At 38.0% G+C, this 27467-nt stretch overlaps 1 protein-coding gene across 1 annotated transcript; it reads right to left on the reverse strand.

Annotated features, from left to right (window-relative positions):
* Positions 1–284: 284 nt before the first annotated feature.
* LSG1 (large 60S subunit nuclear export GTPase 1) lies at positions 285–26696 on the reverse strand. Its single transcript, XM_063099419.1, has 14 exons — positions 26559–26696; positions 24859–24985; positions 22206–22326; positions 21850–21936; positions 21202–21288; positions 16627–16687; positions 15567–15743; positions 12099–12509; positions 10473–10574; positions 10229–10374; positions 8138–8259; positions 4979–5058; positions 3320–3493; positions 285–926 (listed from the first exon to the last, which is right to left on the reverse strand). Exons 1-14 carry the CDS (start codon positions 26655–26657, stop codon positions 747–749), a joined length of 1974 nt encoding a protein of 657 aa, XP_062955489.1. The 5' UTR covers positions 26658–26696; the 3' UTR covers positions 285–746.
* Positions 26697–27467: the final 771 nt, after the last annotated feature.

Here is a 27467-nt window from a genome sequence, read left to right on the forward strand (position 1 = left end):
TCCTTCTAAAATCCCAGTCATGTTTTAGCAAATTAAAACTGTTAAAAGGGGCCGAGCCCGTGGCGCACTCGGGAGAGTGCGGCGCTGGGAGCGCAGTGACGCTCCCGCCGCGGGTTCGGATCCTATATAGGAATGGCCGGTGCACTCACTGGCTGAGTGCTGGTCACGAAAAAGACAAAAAACAAAAAAAAAAACAAAAACAAAAAAACAAACAAACAAAAAAAACTGTTAAAAGAATGTGGAATGTCCAAAAGGCAGTTTATATACTCAAATCAATAAAAACATGTTTGTGGCAATTTTATCATCTTTTCAAAAAATTCCCTTGCCTTACAAATTAGTATGCATTTGTGCATATGTTTACACAGACAAATACACATAATTTATTCCTCATCTTTTTTTTTTTTTCCTTTGGTGACTGGCCCGATGGAGAACCAAACATTTAACCTTGTTTTTATAACACTGCGCTCTAACCAACTGAGCAACCAGCTAGCCCCCCATGCCGTCATCTTAAGTTCAGCTTTCTATAGGAGTAGGTTTCTGGGGCTCCCAGCTGACTACTTTCAGTCAGAGTTGATGTTTCCAGGAGCCCCTCAGTCTTGACATTAAGACTGCTGGGTTCAGTTGTACACCACAAGAGCAGGGTCCATTCTACAGTGCCTGTGTCTTGGAAAAGTTCCACAGGCAACCAGGAGTTCTGCTCTTTTCCACCTGCACAACAAAGATGCCATTTCCGTCGCAGCCCAAGTTCACATATCCAGGTGCTTGTAGAGTCTACGGCTTTTCTCTTTTTTATTTCTGTTGCCATGTTTTTTCCAGGGCTTCCCGGCCCCGTTCTCAGAGCTCACAGCAGCTGCAGTCACCATGCCACTCCCAGGCTTGTAACCCATCACAGCCTGGACTCCTTTGGTTAAAGCTCTCACATTCTCCTAGAAAATGAGAGAAAACATTATTTTACATGTCAGCTGACTATTCTTTAAGGTTACACACAGTATTGCTCATGGACTTCAAGATAAACAGGAGTAAACCACTCAGTGCATTTCCATCACTTATACTGCTGCTCTTTCTCTCCCCATCCCTGAAGTGATATTTCCCAGCATTCTGTCTTTGGTTCATCTCTTTTCCCTCCTCAACTTTATTCAGTCCCATAGCTTCAAATGCATCTATAATCACTTATAATTAGACTTACAATACCAGCTGTTTTCTGGAAATCTCTATCTTGATATCAACTCAACCTGCCTCAACCCAAATTAGAAACTAACTCTAAATAAATGTTAAGTTTACTTAGTAAAAAAGAAATTGAATCCAAAATGATTTAAAAGTATATAGCAGGCCAGCCCGTGGCTCACTCGGGAGAGTGTGGTGTTGATAACACCAAGGCCCCGGGTTCGGATCCCATATAGGGATGGCCGGTTCGCTCACTGGCTGAGCATGGTGCTGACAACACCAAGTCAAGGGTTAAGATCCCCTTACCGGTCATCTTTTTTTAAAAAAAATAAAAATAAAAAAAATAAATAAAAATATATAGCAATATCCCATGATCTTCTTATAATAATAATATATTACTCTAGAGGCTAAAGTTTAGACATATGAATTACTATAATTAACAGTAAGTTTTCAGCTTTCTTGTATATTGCCTTTCTGTAAACGTCAAAAAATTAAAATTAAATTTCCTCTTTGACAGTTGTAGGCCCAAGAAAGAACCTGTAATCTTTCTGCATACTGGTGAATTTTGTTCCAAATATTGGCACAGATTTGGAAATGACTCAACTGGAAAGCTGCAAATATCTAAGCTCTATCCCAACTTTGCCATTTAAAACAAGTGCCCTTGGATAAGTCACTCAGTCTGCTTGAGCTTCAATGTCCTCAGTGGTAAAATGGGAAATAAGGATAATAATATTTGTTTGGACTGCCTCAAAGGCTCATTGTGTGATACACAGATATAGCACTGGATAAATACAGAAACATTCTCTGGATACGGCTAACGCCCCCACCTTCTTTTGCTATACTAGTCACTTTAAGGCATTTTAAAACTATATTAGCTACAACTGTATGATTTAACTCTTCAACACAAAAATTTGTCCTTTTTTTGGTGGCTGGCCAGCATGGGGATCCAAACCTGTGACCTTGGTGTTATAAGGCTGCACTTTTAACCAACTGAACTAACCAGCCAGCCAATTTGTCCTATTTTTAAATGCTGCCTATGAATTGTAGCTGTGAAGTAAGCAACTAAAGTTATTAATATTTTAAAGTGAAGACATTTATAAATGAAGTCTATTTTTCTAGCACTTTCTATCACCAAATGTGTTGACTCAGAGAAAAGACAACTCACTACAGGGGTGAAAATATCTGCAAATCATAAATCTGATAAAGGACTTGTATCCAGAATATATAAAGAACTCTTACAACTCAACAATAATAGACATCTCTCCAAAGAAAACAGTCATGTGCCAATAAGCACATGAAAAGATGCTCAATGTCATTAGGGAAATACAAATCAAAATCATATAAGACACCACTTCATGGGGAAGGAGGAAAAAAGATTATCACACTTCACGCATATTAGAATGGCTAAAATAAACAGACAGAAAATAATGGATGTGGACAAACTGGAAACCTCATACATTGTTGGTGGGAATGTAAAATGGTACAGCCACTTTTGGAAACTTTGGCAGTGCCTCAAATGCTAAACATGGAGCTACAATATGACCCAGCAATCCCACTTCTAGATATATACCCAAGTGAATTAAAAACCTATGTCAACACAAAAACTTGTACACAAATGTTCACAGCAGCATCATTCATGATAGCCAAAAAACAGAAACCCAAATGTCCATCAACTGATAAATGGATAAACAAAATGTAGTGTATCTATACAATGAAATATTATTTGGCAATAAAAAGGAACAAAGTACTGAGACATGCTACAACATAGGTGAATTTTGAAGATATTATGCTAAATGAAAGAAATCAGTCACAAAAGGCCACATATGACTTCATACATATGAAATGTCCAGAATAGGCAACTCTATAGAAAGAGAAAGTAGATTACTGGTTGGCAGGGACTATGGGGAAGAGGGAATGGGGAATGACGGTTAATGAGTATGGGGATTTTTGGGGGTGATAACTGCTTTAAAACTGTGGTGATGGGTGCACAACTTTGTGAATAAACTGAATTGCACACTTTAAAAGGGTGTGTGTGAACTTAAATTTTGTTTATGGTAATATAAACTTAAAATTTGTTTATGGTATGTAAATAATATTTCAATAAAGTTGTTATAAAAAGTGTGTTTGATCAGAAGTTAAAAACAGTAAAACTTACTTGATGGAAAAAAGTTTTGTCAACTACATTTTCAATCTGCTTTGCTTTTTTATTTCTCCCTGGCTGCATTTTTATTTCATCAGCATTCATTTTGTTCTCTAGGAGTTGCTGGTGTTGATGCTGAAAGGTTACAGGATCTCTTTCAGGAGGAGGGTGACAGTATAGCAGTTTACCCTACAAAGACAAGATACATGATAACAGTGCATCATAAGTGCCATCTGTGTTACCCCAGGAGAAAGGACAAGTCTTCAGGGGAGACATCTCCAACCAGTCACACTCTGATGGAGCCTTCTGCTTTTTAAGCTAGGTGAATTAAGTTTTGGTCTACTGCAAGTGAAAAGTCTTAACTCCAATACACCAATAACGTATTAGAAAGTGTTCTAGAGCCCTAGCTCTTCTCATGGCCCCCCAGACTAGATTGAAATCTCTTTCTTCTCTGTGCTACTTTTTATCTTGTTTGCATTTCTACTGAAGTATTCTTTAGCGTGCTTATAAGATTACACTTGTGGTGAATATTTTCCAAAACAAAAACCAGGACACAATTGGACAGTTATGGCTGTACTAACAGGGATATTGGGCTAGAATACTAAAATCAAGATGGTTCCTAGATTACTGTTTATGGGGATGCAGTTGCTCACTGGGTACAAATTTGCCTCTTTCCACCATAAATATCCTAAAAGGTGTTACTGTTGTTAACCTATCTTTGCATCCTCCACAGTTAAATAAATAGGAAATGAATAAATGATTTATCCATACAAATAGTATTAACTACTTTCTCCCTGAACTGAAGGCAACACAATATGGCTGCCCACTTTAATTTCTACATTCCAATAGCTCCACTGATGTGGTCTTGAGAAGAGGAGAGAATAAAGCCAAATCCTCACACCTAATTATTACCAGGGCCCTGTGATACTTATTTGTGGAAATAATTAAACTTACTACATAACAATCATTGAGGGCTTGTTATATGCCAGGCACTGAGTTTAATGCTCTCTCTCTCTCTCTATTTATATATGTATTGTTTTCATTTATTTCTCATAATAATCTCATGAGATAGGCACTGGTAATCCCCATTTTACTGATGAGGGAAACCCAAAATAGCATGTTCTCATTTGTGATATGAGAATAATCGCCTCACAAACTTTTTTGGTTTTTGGTGGCTGCAAATCCTTGACCATGGTACTATAACAGTTTTGCATTTTTAGTAAGATAACACATGTAAAACATTTAGAACTATTCCTAGTAGTGATAGCTTTGAAAAATGTTAGTTATTATTATTATTGCTACTGGATGACATTGTTAGCTATTATTATTATTGCTCATGGAGACAGGCATGTAAACAGCTATAATACAAGGAAGACTGTGACAACAGTTGCAATAGAAACAGGTAAAGGGCTGTAGGAGATGGGAAAACCAGATGCATAAATTGATAATTTTCACTAATAACAGGTGTTCAGAGATCTTCATCTTTTCTTTCTTAATATGTTATCAGTCACTTCTATCATTTATATGATGCTAAACATAACCCTAGTTTATAACACAATCTTAATGAAAAAATATCTCCTTTATAATTTAACAGGTGGGCATTATCTAAGAACACAGGATGTAGAAAAAGAGGATCTGCTTATTCAGGAGTAATTAGAAGCAAGGTTCACTTACATTGACATAATCCTTCAGGATATAGCGTGCAGATCGAGGCTGGTCTGGTTGTCCATGTGCAGTCATGAATCCTCGCATATCTGTGAAGAGAAATGATTTTTGCAAAATCTCAGAAGACAGAATATCACAGATAACTGAAGTGATATACACTTAGTCCTTTCCATTACTACACTATGAACTCTTATTCCTATCTCTTAAAAAATTAATTAGTTATCTATATATATATATTTTTTTTTCTTTTTAAAAGATGACTGGTAAGGGGATCTTAACCCTTGATTTGGTGTTGTCAGCACCACGCTCACCCAGTGAACTAACCGGCCATCCCTATATGGGATCCGAACCCATGGCCTTGGTGTTATCAGCACCATACTCTCCCAAGTGAGCCAAGGGCCGTCCCCTATATTAGCTTTTTTAGTATTAAAAACATTTAACAGTCCAGGAGAATAGACTATATAGTTATGTCTGATATCCTAACGACCACTTAGCACCAGGCTATGAAAGACGCATTCAACTTCTCTCTACTCCAGTTATTTCTTCCATCCCTTGATTTAACATTTATTTATGGAGGCTACCTGTAAGAGAATGTTGTCAATATTATTAGTAAAACCAAAAGTTATAGAGCTAGTTTTCTTTTTTTTTTTTAAAGATGACCGGTAAGGGGATCTTAACCCTTGACTTGGTGTTGTCAGCACCACACTCAGCCAGTGAGTGAACCGGCCATCCGTATATGGGAACCGAACCCGGGGCCTTGGTGTTATCAGCACCGCACTCTACCGAGTGAGCCACCGGCCGGCCCCTATAGAGCTAGTTTTCTTGTTTAATGATACACCTACATTTTTTCCAGTAAGAGCCCTTTAATACTAAATCAATTAGAAGAGAGTAGCAGAGCGCAGTGGTTAAGAATATGGGCTTAGGGCAGACAGGTTGGGTTCAAAACTCACCTTCTTCACAGGCTTCTTCAGTTTAGAAAAATATGGAATCCTAATTCATATCATACAGAAAAATAAATTTAGTCATTAAAAAATTAAATGTTAATAAATATTACAGGTTAGGGAAAGCCTTACCAAGTAAAACACCTAACCCAGTCAAGCCAAAAAAATTTATTAAAGTTGTCAACTACTATAGGACTAAAGAAGCCATAAATACTGAAAAAAACATGTGCAGCACATATAACAAAGAACTACTACAAATCATTAAGACAAAAACAGTGCACAGAAAAATGTGATTCCCATAAAAAATATAAATGGCCAACAAACATATGGAAAGATGCTGAACTCTGCTAGTACTTAAAGAAATACAAAGTAAAACTAGAGTGATTTGGCAATGTTTTTTATTTTTTAATTTTAATTTTTATATTTTGTTTGGAGGCTGGCCTGTATAGGGGCAATGCCTTAAAATTCACTGCCAGGAAAAAAAAAAAAAATTCACTGCCAGACACTTTATTCTGTATGGACCTGCAGATAGTGATCTTAGGAACTATACATGTATGGTCATCTGTTTTTACAAACTGACTGCTGTGGACTGAATGTCCACCCAAAATTCACTGAAGCTTGATACCCACTGTAAAGTGATAAGAGGGTGGGAAATCCGATTATGGTACCTGAAAGGTGATGCCTTTAAGAGGTCATTGACTCGAGAGGACCATGCTCTCATGGAGTAATGGGTTAATGGTTTAGTGGGTTGTCACAGGAGGGGCACTGATGGCTTTAGAAGGAGAGCAAGTGAGCATATTAGAGAGCTCTTGCTATTCTGGCCATGTGATAACCCGGGTGCCACAGGACTCTGTAGAGTTCCCACCAAGAAGAAGGTCCTCAACAGATGGGTTCCCCGAACCTTGGACTTCTCATCCTCCAAAACTTTAAGAAATAAATTTCATTTTTTTAAAATAAATTATGCAGTCTCAGGTATTCTGTTATAAGCAACAGAAAATGGGACTAATACTCTGAACTTTTCCTTATTCTGATTTTAACAGGTAGCATTAGATGAAAAATCTTTAAAGACACATTATTTTCACTTTTATCTGGAAGTCAAATCAGATTGAAAGTTTGGTAGAAGTCTGCCTTTCCTTGTCTTTCAGGCTGGCATCCTGTAGAGATATCTCAGCTAGGGTATGCCACAGACCAGCCACATCACCTTGAGCAAGTCACTTCATGCTCTGATTTCAGATTACTCATCCTAAAAAAGGGGGCTAGAAAGTAGGGTGATCTTTAAGGTCTTTTCTTATTCTACGATTCTGTAATTATAATAGTTCTGCCACAAATGTTTAGTATTTATTCCCTTTACAGTCTCTAAGTAAAGGGTCTGATATAAGTGTGATTCATATCAAATCACCTTTTTTTTTTTTGGTGGCTGGCTGGTACAGGGATCTGAACCTTTGACCTTGGTGTTATCAGCACCACACTCTGACCAAGTGAGCTAACTGGCCAGCCCTCAAATCACCTTTTCTCTGCCAGTAAATACTCAAATAACCTGAACTCCTTCCCAGCCAGTGGCGATCCCTTTAAAGACAAGCCACACATACAAGGAAATGTTTCTAACATTGCTATTTCTTTAGGCAGACACAGGTTCACCAGACCATCTTTAAAGTTTATATTTAAATCACACTCAATTAGAGAAATGATAGGCTCCCATGTGGAATTGGGGTCAAATGTGGAAATAGGAGAGCTGTGGTCTCATTTCAATGTCAAATAAGGTTAATCAGGGACTGATGGAAAGGGAAGGGGGATCCTGTATGCCCCTTTCCTAACCAAGCTCCACTCTGGCCCAGTCTCTGAGGGCTTTTCCTTCTGATGCTCCCCTCAAAATTCTCCTACTCTGCTCTGATTAGCATATTCATTTTCTTCCACACACCCCTTTTCTTCCCTGTTTTGGAGAATGCTCCAGAAAAAGGCAACATAGATTCAGCTCAGAGCCCATGTGTGTGCCTTTGGGTACCATCAAAGCAGCAAGTGTCCTAACGGCTTTTTCTTTAGGCCACTCTGTAGGCAAGGTCAGCAGAGACAACAAAAACAACAACCCTAGAAGATGCCATAAGAAATGCTAAAGAAAAATTCTGAATCTGTAGCATTGCAGAACAGTATTTCTATTAACTATTTTTATTTCTATTAATTAAATATATTGTTACTTTTCATTCATGTTTTAAAATAAATCACAACTCACATCCATAAGCTGTCAATAGTTCTTCTGATGTTGGAGGTCGATGAGGATCTTCATCCTCTCTAGGCTTTATGATATTAATGCCATAGGTAGCTTCTAAAACATGTCTTGGAATATTCTGGCAAATGTAAGCTCGTCAAGGAATCCATTCTCTTGAATTGACCCCAACCCCCTCCTCCCCAGTGCTTTGGGAATATGGTTCTAAGGACATCTTTACCACTTCTATAACAAACACCCTTTCTCCTCTCCAAAGGAAGAATACAGTTATTCTTAATTTTAAAAGACTCAGTTGCAAGGTTAAAACCACTTAAAAAACAAAACAGAACAAAACACCTTTTTTTTTTTTCTTCTTAAACAAGGTCTTAAGTACCCATCATCACTCCCAAATGAAATCTTTTAAAATAATAGTTATTAAAGATGACACATTTTTACCCTGAAAAGCAAGATTCTAAATAAACTATAAATTTGACATCATCCTAATTCAGAGAAAAGCACAGTGAGTCTTTGTTTCTAACTCCCACAATTATGCAAGATTACTTTTCCTCGCTTGTCTAATCTCCCGGTTTATCTGTACTTCCCTTAAGCCACTGACTAGCATTCTACCTCGTACCAGTTACTCATGTGCATGCCTCACATTCCCCACCCAGTCTGATGCTCTTTAAAGGTCAGGAGCCACCTCTGACTTACGCTGCATCCTCCACAGTACCTAACCTAATCTGGCTTGAAGTACATGCTCAATACATATCTGATTAACAATTTACAGAGAAACTTTAAAAATACAGAAAAGCATAAATAACATCTGTGTTCCCAACTACTGGGAATTATAACAATATTTTACCAATTATAATAACATTTAAAAATTCAGGCTTTTAAAACATTATACTAGCCTCTTCTCCAACTCAGAGTATAGTTTGTGGAGCATCCTTTAGTCCAGTTTTCATACTTTTACATACATATGTATCTATGAGTAGAAAGTATTGGGTTTCAAACAATGAAAATTTTTACAAAAATGGTGTCATACTGTATATGTAATGTCATACTGTATATATATGTAATGTTTTGAGAATTACCCAGGTTGCTGTATGTAGATTTACCCAAGCTGTTATATGTAGATTCTTTTGAACATCTCTACAGTGTTCAATTTTAGTGTATACCATTTTAAATTTATCCTAGGTAAACTAATTCTTACTCATTTCCTATAGAAAGAGAAAACAAATTGGGGTAAACAAAAAAAAAAGCTGTGGCCTTAAATGTAGTCATTAAGGATACTGTCGTAAACTCTGCAGGGTCTGGAATTTTACCCTACTTACGAGCTAATAGATTAGTGTGATGGATTCATGGAGTCTCCTGTCTTCTGCCAACATCCACAAAACAGTAACAGACTACCTTGTTAGCTTGTAAATAGGGTAAAATCTTGGACCTTGCACCATTCTTAACAGATCTATCTTTGAGTACTTTTTTCATGCCAGGCACTATCCTATATGCTTCACATAAGTTAATTCATTACGAAGCTGAGAGGGAGAAGAGTTCCTACTCTACTACTTACTAACTGTGAGACCTTAGGCAAATTACCTACTTCTCTGTGCCTCAGTTTTCTCAAGTATGAGGAAACAGGAATAACAGCAGTACCAGCATCAAGGGATATTTTCTGAGAGTTAAATGAAATATTATTTTGTAAGTGCTTAGCAATAAATATTAGCTATAATGATTAAATTCAACTGACTGTGAGACAGATTACATTTTCTCCATTTTACAGAAAAAGAAAGTGTTTAAAAGGTTAAGCAAGTTCTTCAGTGTCACTCAAATAGTCAAATGGCAGTGTTAAATAGGTTTGCAACTTGGGGCTGAGAATCCAACACCTGGGCTCTTCCATTTATATCAGGCTAACTGCTAAAATCAGGATACGAAGTTCTAGCTATGAAGTCCTGATGCTGTCTCACTGTATAAACGTGTACATATCACTAATAAGTATTTTACATTCTCCATTCTTAAGATAGCAGGCCTGAATTCCTAAAAGCAGCTGCAAGGCAATATCCAAAACAGACTTGAAACCCTAATACACACATAACAGAGTGTTTCTGAAGCAGAAAGGATATTAGTGATATAGGTGGGACATGATCTCTCATCTGGTCAATTGGGAGGATTCCATTACAAGTCATCTCTGCCTTGGTAGACAAAAAAGATGGCATCACCAGGCCTGGGCAGTCACATAAGCAGAGGCCAGGCTCCACATAGAGAGTCTGAAAGACAAGTGAGGGGTTCATGCTAGGCATACAACAAATGAAGGAAAAGAAGAACTCCACACAAATGCAAAAGAACTGTAGAAATTAATAAATACCTGAAAATGCTTGGTGTGACCAGGTGTAGCAGACACAGATACTTTCTTGTTGCCCAAGATGGTGTTGATTGTTGAACTCTTACCAACATTAGGGTAGCCGACCTAGGAGAGACTCAGAAGTTACTGAATAGTCAAACAGTACTATCTATCAAAGACCCAAAGATAGCACATAAATAGTGGCAACACTAGCATTAGTGTCTGGGTACTTCAGAAATTTTTTCTCTCCTGTGATGTGGTTGTATTTATTCAGCCACATCTCCAGTGATGAATGGTCAAGCTATGTACATTATTTTTGTAGATTTTGCTGTTAACAGCAGATGCCACAGTAAACTCACTCCCTTGTTCCCAGACTTCCCTCACTGTTCCACCTACAGGTAGTTCACTGTTTCCATTGCATCTTCCGCACTGGGAGAAGCTGAGCATCAGATGGGCATTTTAATGATCCCAACATATCGTTATTTTTAATTTTCAAAATTTTTAGTTAGGGCCTAGCAAAATGCCTGACATGTGGCAGGTGATCAATAAATGCTTGTAGAATGAGTAAATTAACCTATTCTCAGGATTTTTAGAGTAAGAAATTCAGAAAGTGAGAGTGGCTACTCAATGTTCCCATAAATGTGAGAAATAAATTAACTTTATTTAAATTTAGGCTTTTTGATGCATGTGAAAATGAAGTTTTAGCAACAGTGTGAAGAATGAAGCCTTAAAGACAAGAGAAATGAACTTTCCTGGTGTTCATAACAAGTTAGTTCTACTACAGAACTGGGAATTATACTTAGGTCTGCCTGACTCCAGAGACAACACAACTAATGTACAAAAATAAAATCCCAATTTACTTTAGTCATTTTAATTAGGCTTTTTTGAGGATGGGGGTGGGGGGGAAAGAGGGTTCAAAAATAATTAGGATTAGCTATCCTTGGCATATAACTGAAGAACTGGGAGACTTCAAACCTGTCATGATCTCCTTTCCTCTACTGTTTTGTTCTCCTGGATGGGAGATCTTCATAATAAATGCCTTCTCTAACATCTTGTATTTCCTTAGCTAAGGATGGGGCCCTCTGGAACCACACTGTACCCCCTTGGAGTTGGGGCACTTCCACAGCCACTTCTGGAATTAGGATATACATAGCTGAGGATATGATTTCCTTTCCCCTATTTGCTATGTAGTCTTTATGCAACTAAAGCATCTGTCGTATTTTGCCCAGCCCCAAGATGTGGGAATTCTCCCTAATATGCATCTGGAACATTTACAGTATAACCTAGCAAGGATCCCTGGATGCCAAAAGAACACTGAAATGGAAGTCTGAAGATAACATTAAAAGCTCTCTCATTCTAGTCTCTCTTGGTAATTAACATGACAAGAAGAGGTGAACTGGAAGGAAACTGGAGAATATATTTAGTACCAACATGTGTGTAACCAATGTAAACCTTGAGGAGGTTCATTCCTTTCAGCAGGGCTCTGCTTGTTACCCTGCCTGCTCCTATGATGCCAGTGGGCAACAAGGGGGCAATAATTTCCCTATGATGCCAGAAGCCTGACTGGGTCTGGGGTCCTTGTGCAGCTACCACAGGATGGGGAATAAAGCCCTTCATGTGGTAACAATTTTATGATGTATTCCATCTTACCAGTCCAACAGTAAGCTGCCCCTCTTTCACCTTCTTCCCAGTGTGCAGCTGCCTGAAGAGCTCCAGTAATTCCTGCTTTGACACCAGGTGGCTAAAATTGTGTGTCTGCCTCTTCTGTGTTTTCCTGCCCTGAGCCTCAGAATCCATAGTACAGCTTTTTTTCCAGTCCTGGAAATAGGCCTTTTCGTCAGGGCTGCTGTCTTCTGAACATGTCTGCCAGTCTTCCTCTTCCTCCTCCTGACAGTCCTCATATTCACTGGTGCCTTCATCACTAGAGGAGTCTTCGCTGGGTGAGAGAGAATCCCTGCCCAGGAGATGTTCAAACTCATTGTGTGAAATTTCAGTCTCATCGAAACTGGAGTTTTCAAACACAGTTGTGTTGGCTTCTTCAGCATCTCCGTTTACTTGTTCCTGATGAAATAACAGAAACCACAGATGCTCAGAAATGTATTAACAGCTGCACTTTTCACTCTAGTGAATACCCAATGAGTTGGTTATGTAAGATGAACAGAGGCCAAGAAAAGTTATGATGAAGACTGGAAGAGATGAAAATGGGGAGGAGACAATGGAAGCCTTTCAGTGCAAGGACAGACACCAAACCATCAACAGAGGTGCCTCTGGGGAGGGGAGAGGTGATGGACCTTAATCTTTTTACTTTATACATTTCCATGTTATTTGAACTTTGTACAAATAAGGTGTATTATTTTTGTAATTTAAAATAAATTTTTAAAGAAATCAAGGGGAAAAGCCCATGTTAAGGTGAATTCTTTGGCAGGACATTATTTTGTAATGAGCTGCAGAATAAAACAAAGCACTTCTCATTAACAATAAAACATTTAACATTCTTTACTCTGCACAAAGAAAGGTCACAATTTACAATATGCACTTCATTTTACATTTGCCTTTTTAAAGACAGTGATTTGCATGTTTAATGAAAATGCTTTTTTTTTAAAAAGATAACTTATTATACATATACGTGGGGTGCAAAGTTGACTCTCAATAGTTGTGTACAATATGTGATGGTCAGATCAGGACAGTGAGCTTATTCATCATTACAATTAACAATCATTCTTTGTGTCCATCAACCAATTTCTTGTTAACCCCCCTGCCTCTCCCCATCCCCTCCCCTTTTCCACCTCTAGTAACCACATCCTTTCTCTCCTTCTAAAAGTTCAATGAATTATTGTGATTGTTGTTACTTTCTCTCTCTATTGTTTACTTATTTATTTATGGATTCAGCCTCCACTTATGAGGGAGGACATGCAGTATTTCTCTTTCTGTACCTGGGTTGTTTCACTTAGCATAATTTTCTCCAGGCTCATCCATGTTGCTGTGAATGGCAGAATTTCATTCTTTTTTGTGGCTGAGTACTATTCACTTATATATATAATATGTATGTATATGTATATATATGTATAATATCTATGTATGTGTGTGTGTATACACACACACACCCCACATTTTCCTTATCCAGTCATCCATCAATGGACATTCAGGTTGGTTCTACAGCCTGGCTATTGTAAATAAAGCTGCAGTAAACATGGGAGTGCAGGTATCCTTTTGACATGATGATTTTCATTTGTCTGGATATATACCCAGTAGAGGGATTGCTGGATCATATGGTTGTTCTATCCATAGTTGTTTGAGGAATCTCCACACTATTCTCCATAATGGCTGCACTAATTCACAGTACCACCAACAGTGTAGAAGGGTTCCCTCTCTCCACGCCCTTGCCAGCATTTATTATTCTCTGTCTTTTTTATAAAAGCCAGTCTAACTGGGGTGAGATGACATCTCAAAGTGGTTTTGATTTGCAAGAAAATGTTATGTTTTAAATAATTGCCTTTAATAAGTCAAAGTACCATGGAACACAGACTTGAAAGAATATATATACAGAAGTGCAAACATAAAGTCTGAAGATAATTCAAAGCTAGAAGGAGAAAAAAGCAAATTGCAAAAATGAACTCTACCTTGGTCCCAAATCATTAACATAATGTTAAGAGGAACAGTACTGTCTTAAGCTCACGTAAAAACAAAAGAACTTTTTCCCCTTGTAAAGATGGGATCAGGTTTTCTTATTAAGTTTTTTTTTTTTTTTTTTTGGTGAATATTTGAGGGATTTGGTTGCTCACAGTTTCAATAAGCCAAAAGCATAATACAGCCCCTGAAAGGGGATGAATTAACAGAAACTGAATTAATAAGAATACCCTGATAACAAGAAATATGAGTTCCTCTGTATATGCCCTAGGCAAATACCACCTAGAATAATATACTCAATTAGGTACAGCCAATTTTAACTGTAATCATGATACAAGCAGACAGGAACTCAGAATGAGTGTCTTAGAAATGGTATTTATCAGGAATATGAAAACAGAAAATGTACAGTCCACAGAAGAGAGAACTAAGAGGACAAATGAGTCCTCAAATCAAAAGTTAGGAAGCTGACTTAGTTTCACTGGATGGAAGAACTTTCTAAATTTGGAGGTACGAAAGAATGAGTTACCTGGTCTCTGTCACAGAGAGGGCTGGCTGGTTAGCTAAGTTGGTTAGAGCATGTTGTTAATAACACCAAATCAAGGGTTCAGATCCCTATACATGCCAGACACCCCCCAAAAAAGAATAAAGTAGTCACAAAGAAAGGAAGAAATTCCTTTATAGAGTTAGAGGTCAGAGCTCACTAAATGGTAGCTCACCAAGGGGAGGGTGTCACATCCACAGAACCTGGTTCAACACACCCTAAATAGTCAGTAGATGTTTAATAGAGATAATAGAAAAGGATAGGACAGGGAAAAAGATATTACTTCTAAGTCTCTTTCAGCTTTAAGATTCTATTACTAATTTCTTTTCATAGTTAGTTATTATACTATTAGAAAATAAAAATGAAGCCCAAACTGTTTTTGTACAATTTGGGTTAAAAGATAAAGGAAATAATGTGGTATATATCTTTTGTTTGTCTGGCAGCTGGCCAGTACAGGGACTGAACCCTGGTCCTTGGTGTTATCATCACTGTGCTCTAACTAAATGTACTAACCAGCCAGCCCGGTAAAGTGGTATATCTTAATTTAGGGTTAATTAGTTTCTTTGTTTTGAAAACAAAGTCAAGAGATTTTGATCAGGTCCTGAGACATTACCACATCCTTCAGTTGTACCCTTTTGTTCTGACTTCTCTTAAAAGAATTACAAGGTCATTATGAAACTTCCTATACAACTTCCTGCCTAAAATTTAAAATTATAGCTAATATCAGTGTGTGACACTGGGATTTAGACTATTTGACAACCACAGAGAAAGTAACCTTGTGATTCACTTTTCTATAGGTCATCCTACTATCACAGCACATGTGGGGAAAAAAAAAAAGAAAAACAAGCTAATTTCCACAAATCTCCAATAAGAAAAAATAAAACACAAAGCTCATTAATTAGAAATTAAAATCCTCCTCCCTGAGACCCAACCTCAGTCCCCCAGGTTACCTTAGAGTCACCATTCAGGTGAGCGGCTTCAGATAAAGCTGACCAGAAAATAACCTGCACATCTTCTTTTTCAAAGTACGTGGCCCAGGCATTCCGCTGCTCGGCAGTCAACAAATCTGCCTTGTTTATCAAAATAACATTCTCCTTATTGGCATCTATTTCTTTCACATAACATTCCTAAGTAAGACAAAGATATTTAGAAAGGTCTCTTCAAACATGTAAAAAATGAAGCTACTTATATTGAAAATCCCAATAAAATTTTCACTGCTCTCAGTTTTAAATCATTTCCTAATTTAAAGATTTTAAATCATGGGACATTCTATTAATCCTTTCGATAAGCTTTGAAAAGAAGTTTCATCATTAAAAGTTTTGTTATTCACCAGTGGATTTACTATTATTATTTTTTTCTGGAGGCTGGCTATGAACCCTTGACCTTGGTATTACCAACACCATGCTCTAACCAAGTGAGCTAACTGGCCAGCCCCCTAACCAGTGGATTTTAAAATAATCTGTACTATAACTACTATGATCCTCAAACAGAAATATGAATACCTCACACGTGTACAGTGTTTTATTAACTCAAAGCCTCTATTACATTATTTCATGTAATCCTCACACCTTAGTTATCATCCCCTGTAGTGATTTATAAACTTATAAAATACCACAAGGAGTAATAATTAAGGTCTTAGAAGAGAGAAATGAATGGGATGGATTATAAAGTGAATTTACTAGGAATATGCTAAAATAAGTAAAATGCTATTTCAACTGGTGTCTCTCAAAAAATGGAAAACTCTGGCACGTGTCTATTAACAAAGTGGCTTCTCAACTAAAAGCTCATGCAAATGTTTGTGCCTTCCTGCAGATGGACACAATTGTTTGAAAAGTGAAAACATCTGTGTAAACAGTGGCATTATGCAAGCTCCTGACCTTGGGAGGAGAGGGAGGCTTAATTAAACAGAGCTAGAGTAAAGAATGCTTGCCTAGTTATTGCCCTGAGTGATGGTGTCCTTTCATTGCTACTCAAACTACTTAGGTTTGCATTTTGTCAAACTTTACTTACCAAATCCTCACATCTAAACAGGAGTGGGTTTCGAGCATCTACTATTTGGACCACAATATCACTGAAAAACAAACATGAGATAGTTCAATCATTGTGAAGTAAAAGGGATCAAAGGCCGTAAAATAATGACAACAGTAACAAACAATTTCTCTATTTTAAGCACTTGACATATATTGATACTTTTTAAGGTACAATTATCTCCAGTTTCTATATGAGGAAACTGAGGCTTAGAATAGTTAAGTAACTTGCCCAACGGACAAGAGGTCATGTTCTTAAGCATAACATTCTATTGCTCTCATATGGCCTAGAGGGGTTCAGATGATGTTTTATTGCCAAAACTCCCACCACAACATACATTAAATTCTCCTGGCAAGATAAAAAAAGTATTCCAAATGCTACACTAAAAGGGGAAGGCTACTAAATATTCAATCCCTAATCAGCACTCGTGTTAAGGCCTCAAAAGAAAATCTAATAAATCACTTGCTGACAGCTGCCACTACTGAAGCCAAAATCTTATTTAAACCCAGGAATGACAAGGAAGAAAGCACACACTTAGCAATCATCCACCAGTTCCAACTGTGTGTTTAAATGGCAAAAATACAAAACCACAAAATATCAACTTAAGTTGCCATAATGAAGCAGGGATGACAAGTCCAACATCTTCCATTACATACAAGGAGATGTAGCAATAAGAAAATGTTCTGCAGCTGATGGCAAGCCCCTCAAATTCCTCACAAATGCAGTGGGGACCACAGAAGCCTAGCATGGCTAGAAGAAAAAAAAAACTTCTCTGGGAGGATCGTCCCTTCTTTCAGCCTCTGTGGCTAGAAAGATGTTTAAGAGCCGGCTATGACTGCCACTGGAAGAAAATAAGCTGCAGATGTAACATTACCTTAAAGCAGAGTGTCCCTTAAATCCTTATTTGGTTAACCAGCCTTTTCTGGGGTAATTCTTCACAACTATACTGAAGGCCAAGGAATCAAGGTTACCATTTAGGGCAGAGCTTTTGACAATTAAAACTGCATTTTCTTTCAGAACAGTTAAGATTTCAGAACAATGTTGTGATGCAAAGGAACTCACAGACTCGCTAATTTTTGACAAATTGCTTTCAAGTCATCTAATTGAGCTGGTCCCAGTATTTCCTTCTTTAAGGTAATATTTCACTTTCAAACTGAATATTTAACAGTAAATGCAAAAATGATTGCAAAAAAATGGACAAAGACTAATAAACTAAAAAACCACAAGATCCAAACACTACGCCTACCTACCAAACACGGAGAAAAAATAATCAGCTGAGAAACACCAGTAAGAAAAGAAGACATTTCAAGACAGCTTGCTTCATGTGCTGAATGAGCATGCAAAGTGCCAACTATGTAGCAGGAAGGGTTTATGCAACACAATGGAAGTGCCTTATCTTACTGGAATGCAGTGTTCTACCCTCAATGCTGCAGCCGTTTCCTGCATTTCAATGACATGTTATACATCAAATCTTTTCTGATAGCTACTATTGAAATTAAAGAGGCAGATGGCTTAGCCAGCCTGTTACCAAACAGGAGACATCTGCTGTAGAGAAGATAAATCAATAAATATTTCCTGTTAAAATATGTGGCAGTAGTCACTTTATTAATATTTCGATGTAACTCAGATCCACTTCCACGTGATATAAACTATATTCCTTGAGTTAGAAACATGTTCTCTGTTACAAAATCAGGGAAATAGCACATAATAAAAATAACAGCAAGTAATACTGTAATCCAATCGAAGCTAGAAGTTTCAACATGGACAGGCTCACTCTGGGAACCCAGTTGCTAATGCAGTGACATAAAAAGTGTGAAAGGGTTTTTCTGTTAACATGAATGTATATGGTTACTCCGCTCCCTCTCAAAAACCTACAAAAATGAAAGACTGAAGCCAATTAGGACAAAGAGAAAGAAAACAGGAGCAACTTACGAAATACCAAACCAATAAGAAGCAAACCTGTTCATGCTCCAGAGCCCCCAAGAAAGCTCAGGATTAGAAGCATCAGATCTATCTCTCAAGGCAAGAGTGAGGCATGGTGCTGAAATCAGTCTGGATGCTGAGCTCTTAGATTGGTTCCCCTGCTCCATTCAGCTAGGCAACTGCAACTCACCCCACAGCCCCCATCCCCCAACCCCAACAGCAGAAGGCTAGGATTTACTGTAGAGAAATTAACTTAAGAGGCCCCAGAACTGGGACCTCAGGCACAGGATAAGATGGGAAAGAGGTACCATACTGAAAAAAGGGGGATTAAACGTAAGCCTAATACTGAACTGTGAAGATGCCCTGCCCCTCTGCATAGTACCACCTCCTTTAGCCCCTGGGACTGTGAGCATAACTGATTCCATCTTAGGCCCTTACCACTTGCTATGTCTTTATGAGAGTTATGCTCATTAAGTTATACAGTAACTAGGATAAAGGTAGTCAGAACAACAGACAGGAACAATCTGCTGACCATAAAGAAGGAATAAGTACTAGTGTGGTGATAAGCTGGCCTGGCTACCTGCATCAACATTTGGAGCTAGTTACGTTAAGCATGTTTATGAACTGTCTATATAAACCTGAGCTCAGCCTTGAGATAGCTCGGAGAAGCTTGGCACATTCCCTTGGGTTGCCATCCACCTGACACATTACTCTGTTAGTAAGTTACCCTGTATTAAAGCTCTTTGCTTTATTGCATGGAATGTCTTATTTTGTTGTTTGGCCTTGAGATACCTTTCCAGTTAGGTGGACTTGGTCCACCTTCAGATAGCCCCATTCCTGGCAGATCATTCTTCTCTTTGAGAAACTGACTGTTCCTACAGAAAAGACCTATAGACACTAACATCTTAGCGTATTCCAACAAAATAAAATTGACCCCTGCCCAGTCATCCTACAGTGAAGCTCATCAGTTGGCAAATTCCACATAAACAGGTAGGCCTGTCAATTCGCTTTACAATGCTTCATTCTTAAATAGGAACAGACAACACACCTTACTAGACATTTGAAGAAGATCTCTTACATAAAAGTCAGAAACCAGAATAAACAGAAAAAAAGGAAAACAGAGGAACGATAAGACAATATAGGAAGAAGGAGAAAATCTAAAACAAAAGCTATAAGTGTGCATTGGGGGGCATTCCCTCAAGGTCCAGGTGTGTCAGAGCTTGATAAGAAAAAAGGCACTCTCAGCAGTACATACCCTCAACTGCTAATGAGGCACTGTAGAAGAGATGAGTCCACTCTGCTCCACAGAAGTTCCCCAGGAGAATGATACTGGGTCTTCCAAAGCCCCACTCAAACCTAACTGAATAAAACGGGCCTGCATGGAGCCTGTAATCAGAAGCAAGCTTTTCCTTTTCTCAGGCTTAGAGATTTGCCTTGCTACTCTGACCTCCTCACATTCCAGTCCAAAAGCCACTCTCCTGTCTCTAGACAGCAGGGTGGGATACATTTAAGTGATTTTTTTTTTAAGTGAGAAATAATTCACATCATAAAATTCACCGTTTTTAAAATGTACAATTCAATAGCTTTTAGTTACATTCACAAAGTTGTGCAACACAATCTAAATCCAGAACATTTTTATCACCCTAAAAAGAAACATCAGTGACTTCTACAAGTTTAATCCAAGTCATGTTTTCTTAATAACAATGCTAAATGTGGTGATATTCTTTCCTGAGAATCCCAATTAACGCATCCTGTTTCCTAATGTTCTTACTAGGTGCACTTTATGAAAACAACAACAACAACAAAACAGCCTAAAGATCTTTTGTTAAAAAGCATCATTTCAAATACAAGGTTCACTTGTGAAATCTTTGTATAATCCAGAAACTCTTTGAGGAACACAAAAACCTTTTAACTATGCCAAAGATGTGAGATTAGAGAGCTGATTCATCAGCTTCTAACAGCAGGAATTTTTAGTGTTACACAGAAAAGAATGAGAATCTCACATTCTCAATTTATGAAAATTCTCTTTTCAAAGCCCAAGTGGAAAAAAAAAAATTCCTTGATTTTCCCCAGTCCTTATCTATTGCTCCCTCCTCTGCCATGACATGGCTAACTGCCTTTTTATTTATACCAAAGCAGGAAGTGTATTTTACTAGGTGTTCAGTTCTCTGAGCGTGAGGATCACATCTCATTCACCTGTGTGCCCCTGCTGCTTTGCTTTGCATTTAGTTGTACTCCATGAAAGTGTGCTTAAATGAGCTTTGATATCTGCCTCCTCCCATAACAAATATGCTCTTTGCAGGCAGGAACCTACTCTTTTTTATATCCATATTTTCCACATTACCAGTAGGAATTAAATATACACTTGCTGAAATAACTACAGGTGCTTCAGAATTCATCTTAAAGAAAATGTTCATTCTCACACATTTATCAATGCACTCCCCTAATAAAAAAGGTCTATATTTTAAAAGAAATACAGTATCATACTTTGTTTATATAATAATTCTCAATAGCACTTTGCATAGCTTAATTCCAAACCCACTTACCCTGAGCCCTGTGAGCATATATCGATATCCAAATCTAACATAACACCACTACAATGTCTTCACTACACAAAAGAAAATGGTAACTCACCTTCTCTCAATGACCCTCCAGAGCTGGCGCCAAAAGTCCAAATTTCGTTCAAATGGAGTCAGTATCAGCTTTTGTTCCTCTTCTAGCCTGGCTTTCAAATGAGGAGTATATGTCTTTCCCAGATTATGAGAGATGGTTTTAAGCAGTATAAATGCTCAAATTCATTACATTAAAAAATAAGTACACAAATACTAATGGTCAAATTGTTTTTACAAATATATATACACCCTCGGCTAAGTCAATATAAAAGTAATATTTATATCTCTCTCCATCAAATTCAAATATTATCCTTCAGCTATTTAAGCCCTGGAAGTTTATCTATCACAAAAAGTCACATTTCTCTGACACAACTCTTACTAGAAGAATGCTCAGGAGAGCATTCTCCAGGGCACCAAATTAATGGACAAGGAATAAAAGGAGAAAAGGCTGGCAATTGAACAGAGTAACCAACTCATCACCTTTGTGCAAAGATGCACATGTACCCAGCAAGACTGTGTTTGCACACACAGCGGTGGGCACTTGCAAGAAGAACACTACCATTTCCCTTTTAAACGAATCAAGACTTCAAAATGCACATGGCAATGCAAGCACCCCAAAACGCCTGAACTCAGGATTCCAAGGCAAAGCTTCACAGAGTCTAATACTCACCAGACAAGCTGACGTCTCCATTCTAGAAAGTTCTCTTTCTCTGCCTGTTTGAGTTCTTCTGGGCTAGTTTTTTTGTCCCAGTTTGGTCTGAAACAATCATAGAGGGGAAAAAATTTTATACATAAATTATCAAAATAAAATATGGAACTTGGATCTAATAATGGCAACCAAGAAAAGGAAGCAGGTCACATGCTGTATACATGTATTGAAATATAACTCTGTATCGCATAAATATGTACAATCAATATGTGTTAATTAAAAAAGAGAAGCAGAAAAAAACGTAAATACGAACTAAAAGTTTTTATATTCAGTGGCCTTCTATGCTTTGTAGTACTCTAGATTCTTCTTCAACTCACCTCCTTGGTATACACAAGAACTGTTTGTTTTCTTCGTGGAGTTTCTTAATCCTCTGGTTCTCCTCAAAAGACAGCAGTTCAGTTCTAGCCTCGGGGAGCACAAACTTAATATTAAGTTTCTCTGTCCAAAGAGAAGAAAAGTACTATTACTTAAGATGCAATACAGACGCTGAGTGTTGGTCATTTTTATAAACATGGAAAACTAAACATATGAGAACTTAAAAGAGAATTAGCATTCTTCATTTACAGCCTTCAAGCCTTGGACAAATCAATTTCCAACTGAAGTTTTGTACCAAAAAACTGTCCAGTTACTTCATTTTTTCTAACTGCTGCAAAGTATTTCACAGCATGTCTATACCAGATTGTTTAGCCATTTTCCCTGCTGTTGGGACATTTAGTTTCCAGGTGTTCACTGTTAAAATACAGCATCATCTGGGAGCTTGTTAAAAATGCAAATTCTCAGGCTCCAACCCACACTCAATGAATCAGAACCTCTAGAGGAAGGGCCCAGGAATCTGTGTACTAACACGTTCTCTGGGTAATTCTGCTGCTCACTATCGTTTGAGAACCACTGCTCTAGCTAGGTACTGAGAAGTGGAAATGCTTGGTCACAGAATATGCAACTTAAAATCTCAAACAGAAGGGCCAGCCTGTGGCTCACTTGGGAGAGTGTGGTGCTGATAACACCAAGGCCAAGGGTTCGGATCCCTATATAGGGATGGCCGGTTAGCTCACTTGGGAGAGTGTGGTGCTGACAACACCAAGTCAAGGGTTAAGATCCCCTTATTGGTCATCTTAAAAAAAAAAAAAAAAAAATCTCTAACAGATACTGCCAAATGTTGCCTTGTGAACCTCCTCTCTACTGCTTCTCACCCTAAGACCTATGAACACACTAATATGAACTTTGATCCTTCTCACATACACATACAAACAGACTTCTCTCTTTCCCTGCCATAGTCAAATATCTCAAAAGAATATAACATGCTCATTACTCTATTTTCTCACCTCCTACTCCCTGTTTCTCTAGCCTCCAGTTGTATATCTACTACTCCATTAAAACTATTCTGCCAAAGATTACTAATGACTTTTTAAAAAACCAGCTTTAGATATAATTTACATATCATACAATTCACCCATTAAAAGCATACAATTAAATGATTTTTAGTATTTTCACAGTTGTGCCAACCATCACCACAAATAATTTTAGAATATTTTCATCACCCTAAAAAGAAACCTTTACCCATTAGCAGTCACTCTCTATTCTCCATTCCCAGGTAACCACTAATCTACTTTCTATCTCTATAAATCTGCCTATTTTGCACTTTTCATATAAATGAAATCATATAATATGTGGTTTTTCGCATCTGGCTTCTTTCACTTGATGTTTCCAAGGCTCATTCCTGCTGTAGCATTAGTACTTCATTCCTTTTTATGTCCAAATAATATTTCATTGTATAGATGTACTACGTTTTGTCTATCCATTCATTAGCTGATGAATTATTATGAATAATGCTGCTATGAATATTCATGTACAAATTTTTGACTAGACATGTTTTCAATTCTCTTGGGCATATACCCCAGAGTGGAACTGCTGGGTCATATGGCAATTCCACGTTTAACTTTTTGAGGAACTGCCAAAATGTGTTCTAAAGGAGCTGCACCCATTTTACATTCCCGCCAGCAATGTATGATCCAATTTCTCCACATCCTCACCAACATGTTATAGCCTTTTTTATCTTAGTCATCCTAGTGGGTTGAAGTGGTGTCTCATTGTGAAATGGAGGAGTTCTACTGTTGGCTCCTCACTCTTCTTCACTTACTCTTCCTCCTTCATCACCTTTAGTTTATTCTAGCTCCCTAATGTTCCTGTTACTGTTCATTACTCCATTCTTCTACTTCTACTTCAGTTCTGAACTAGTTTAGTTCTGAACTTTAGTTTAGTTCAGTTCTACTTCTTTCACAGCACCTAAAACAAACTCCTGCAGAAATAAAATTTGTCTCATTCAGCACTGTACTCTGAGTAGCCAGTACAATGCTTGAGAGTTGCTGGTGTTTTCAATAAAAGCATTTTGAATGAATGATTTGTTAAACAATGTAATAACATATAATAAGAGGAATAAAAATAATAGTTTATAATACCAGCTCTGAGTCAGGTACTCTTGTAAATACTTAGAACACATACCAAAAAACAAGGGAGAGCAGTGACTAAAACAAATTAAGTGCACAAAAAAATTCACTATACTGTGCTGACTGATGCTTTAAAACACGAGTCAAATTGCCTACCAGCAGCAGGCTCAGGATTTTGCTTCTAGTAATGGTATCTGAAAACATTTTCTGAAAAACGCTGATACTAGCTACTGTAATGTTGACTGGTCTTTTTTCCATGAGATTGAGTTTCCTGAACTTGATAAAGTATAATCTGAAGTGTTTTTTAGAGCCGAATTTAAAAAATTGTGGCACATTCTGTACCTCACAGCTTGAGTTCAACTGGACTTTCCCAAACTGCTTCTGGAAAATATGACTTTGAGTTAAAGATAGCCCATTTTCATGGTTAGCAGGGTTCTCAAAATACTTCCAACTAGACTTGTTTGTATCTAGACAGCAAGACAGAAATGTGACCAGTATCATATGCACTCAGCAACAAACAACTTACCAGCTACAAACTCTGTTCCTGCAAGTTCTGCAGTTGCAAGGAAGTCATCAAGGGAGCTCTGTTCAGTCACTGACTGAAGATTAAGACGACCCCAATCATAGCCATCATTGAGTTCACTTGTGTGCAACTATGAATAAAACATAGGGCAATAAATATAGACACTTTCTTCTTCTCTTGACATCCAAACAAACTCTAAACTTCCTGGCAATTATTCTGTGGTCTTGAGGGTAGCTGTAGTCCTTTAGAATCAATACTACTAAAATTTTAACATTTAAATGAGCATTTTCTTACCTCATGATAAGCCACTTCCTCTTCATCATTTCATTTAATTTTCAAAATCTTTGGAAGTGAGCTTTATTGTATTTCCATTTTACTGATTAGGAAACCGAGGTTTGAGTAGATAAAATAACTTACCTACAGTTGCAAACTAAGTGGTAGAAGTAGAACTTGAACCCAGACTATCTCACTCTGTCAGTCACAGTTAGTCAAAAATTTTTGATAGAGTCCCACAATAAGAAATATGTTTTACTAGTGACCCAAAGGTGTGTGATACACATTGTGATACAAGGGTGCAAGTACACTCGGTACAGTAAAGTGAAAACAAAAGTTACTTTACTACATGTCATACACTCTGAAATTTCCTATTCTATCTTACTAGAGTAAAAAAAAAAATGCTAGTTGCAACCTAATAAACCGATTTCCAGACCCAACCCAGAGTTTGATAAACACCATTCTAAGCTATACACTCAGTAAAGTACAAACAAATGAAAAAAATTAAGGGCCAAAGCTTAGGTAGTTTATATCACAGAGTCAGCAAAAACTGGAATAAGAATTAGAATTCAGTTCCTTAGAATTCATATTCAATCTTTCCAGTATTTCCTAAAGGCTACAATACTAATAACAAGTTGCTTCAAAATCAATCAAAATTACCAGTAATCTAAAGTCCTGGGTAACTTTGATGAATAATGATAAGTGCTATATGCTGTTTACTTTGCACACTATATGAATGGAAGTCAGATGGTGTGACAGTTAGCCCTAGGGACATACTTAACTTTAGCACAAGATCTTACTGAGAACTCAGTAGTTCTCAAATACCTGGGGTAGTGAATGGTGAAAATGAAGACTAGAATGATAAACACAAGACAAACCTTAATTTTTTAAGGATCCTACTATGATCTCCCCTAGACCTACAGAAAAATTAGGGCCTGTCACACCCTGAATAACAATGGTTCATCTTTCAGATAAAACACTCGTTGGAATAACAAGGGTGAAGCAGGCATCTGAGTTATTTTGTATTTGTGCTAGCAACCAACCTCTTCCTGAGGATCAATTCTTTGAACAAATCAGTACAAAAAAAGTTTTGTCTCTTTCCTACTCAGAAACTTCCAAGCGCTCCCATGGCACCTAGGGCAAAACCCAAACGTGTTCAAGACACTCTGGCATTCAAGACTCCTCACATTCTCACCCCAGCCTCATCTTCACAGAAGCCTTCCCTTCATGCTTCTACCTCTGTGTGTTCTGTGCCTTGTTAGGAGGAAGATCTGATTCTTGGCGTGGCAGAAACTCCTACTCATCCTTCAATACCCGGTGCAGGCATCACTTTCTTTGGAAAAATTGTGACTTTTGACCCCAAATTTTGCAGCTTTCAGGCTCTTAAAATTAAACAGGAAAGAATCAAAAGATGACATGGTCCGTCTTACCCAGGAGTCGGCGTGACGGTGGCTACGACTCCGTTGAGTCTGATGGCGGATAAGCGCCCGACCCAGCGACCCACCGCCGGGCGCTCTCCTCCGGCCCATGGCAACACGACTGTCGCTCCAATCTTCGCGGAGCGCGTGCCGTTTCCGGTAGTCATAGCTCAACCCTCGGAAGTTACGTATGAACGAGCCCAAGTAGTTCAGGCTCAAAGTTGACACGGGAAAACGGAGCTACCTGCTCCAGAATCTTCCTTGTATATCTTGAATTCGACAGTATTATAATACATAAGCAAAACATAATTTCGGTAACTTTATTATAGATGTCCCTACGAATGTCTCAAATTTGCATAGCACGATCGAGTTAAAAGAATGGTACATTCCACATTTGTGCGTCTATCTTTAGCTTCCGGCGAGAAACTAGGACACCTAGAAGACAGGGCCGTTCATACCCGCGGCACCACCCCCGCCTCCCTGCTGTTTTCGTCAAGCGGAGGCGGACAATCGGCCAAAGGGCGCTTCTGTCGCGCGAGAGGGGAGCTTCGTATCGCTGGTTTTCAACCGGTGTGTCAAGGTTTATCCTCGCTGAAGTCTGTCCCAGCAACTAAATAGTTCTTTGTTTACCTAGTTTTTCCCAGCTGCGAATTAAGAAACGTCCCGCCTGGATGAGCGTTCGGAATGGGAAATTGAACAGTATCTCTAGATCTTGGCGAGGTTGCAAGGAAAGCCAACAGGGTCTGACTTATGCTTTATTTCAAATAAAAAATGCTTAATAGCTCTAGATAAAATTCTATATAATTTTCCTATAAATAAAATTAAAGTGAAAACAGTGAGCCGGCTCACTCTTAGAAGCCTGGGCTTTTGTTCCTCACCTTATCATTAGATTTTCCTGTAATGGGGATGTAAAGTCAGTTC

The sequence above is a fragment of the Cynocephalus volans genome, chromosome 1 (genome assembly GCF_027409185.1).
Source record: "Cynocephalus volans isolate mCynVol1 chromosome 1, mCynVol1.pri, whole genome shotgun sequence".
NCBI classification, from domain to species: Eukaryota; Metazoa; Chordata; class Mammalia; order Dermoptera; family Cynocephalidae; genus Cynocephalus; species Cynocephalus volans.

Coding starts and splice junctions, on each gene's coding strand:
- LSG1 (XM_063099419.1), bottom strand. CDS start 26,657: ATGGGCCGGAGGAGAGCGCCCGGCGGTGGGTCGCTGGGTCGGGCGCTT. Junction 22,327..24,858: donor AGGAACAGAGTTTGTAGCTG/GTAAGTTGTTTG, acceptor CTCTTTGGACAG/AGAAACTTAATATTAAGTTT. Junction 10,575..12,098: donor GGCAGCTTACTGTTGGACTG/GTAAGATGGAAT, acceptor AGTCTCTCCTAG/GTCGGCTACCCTAATGTTGG.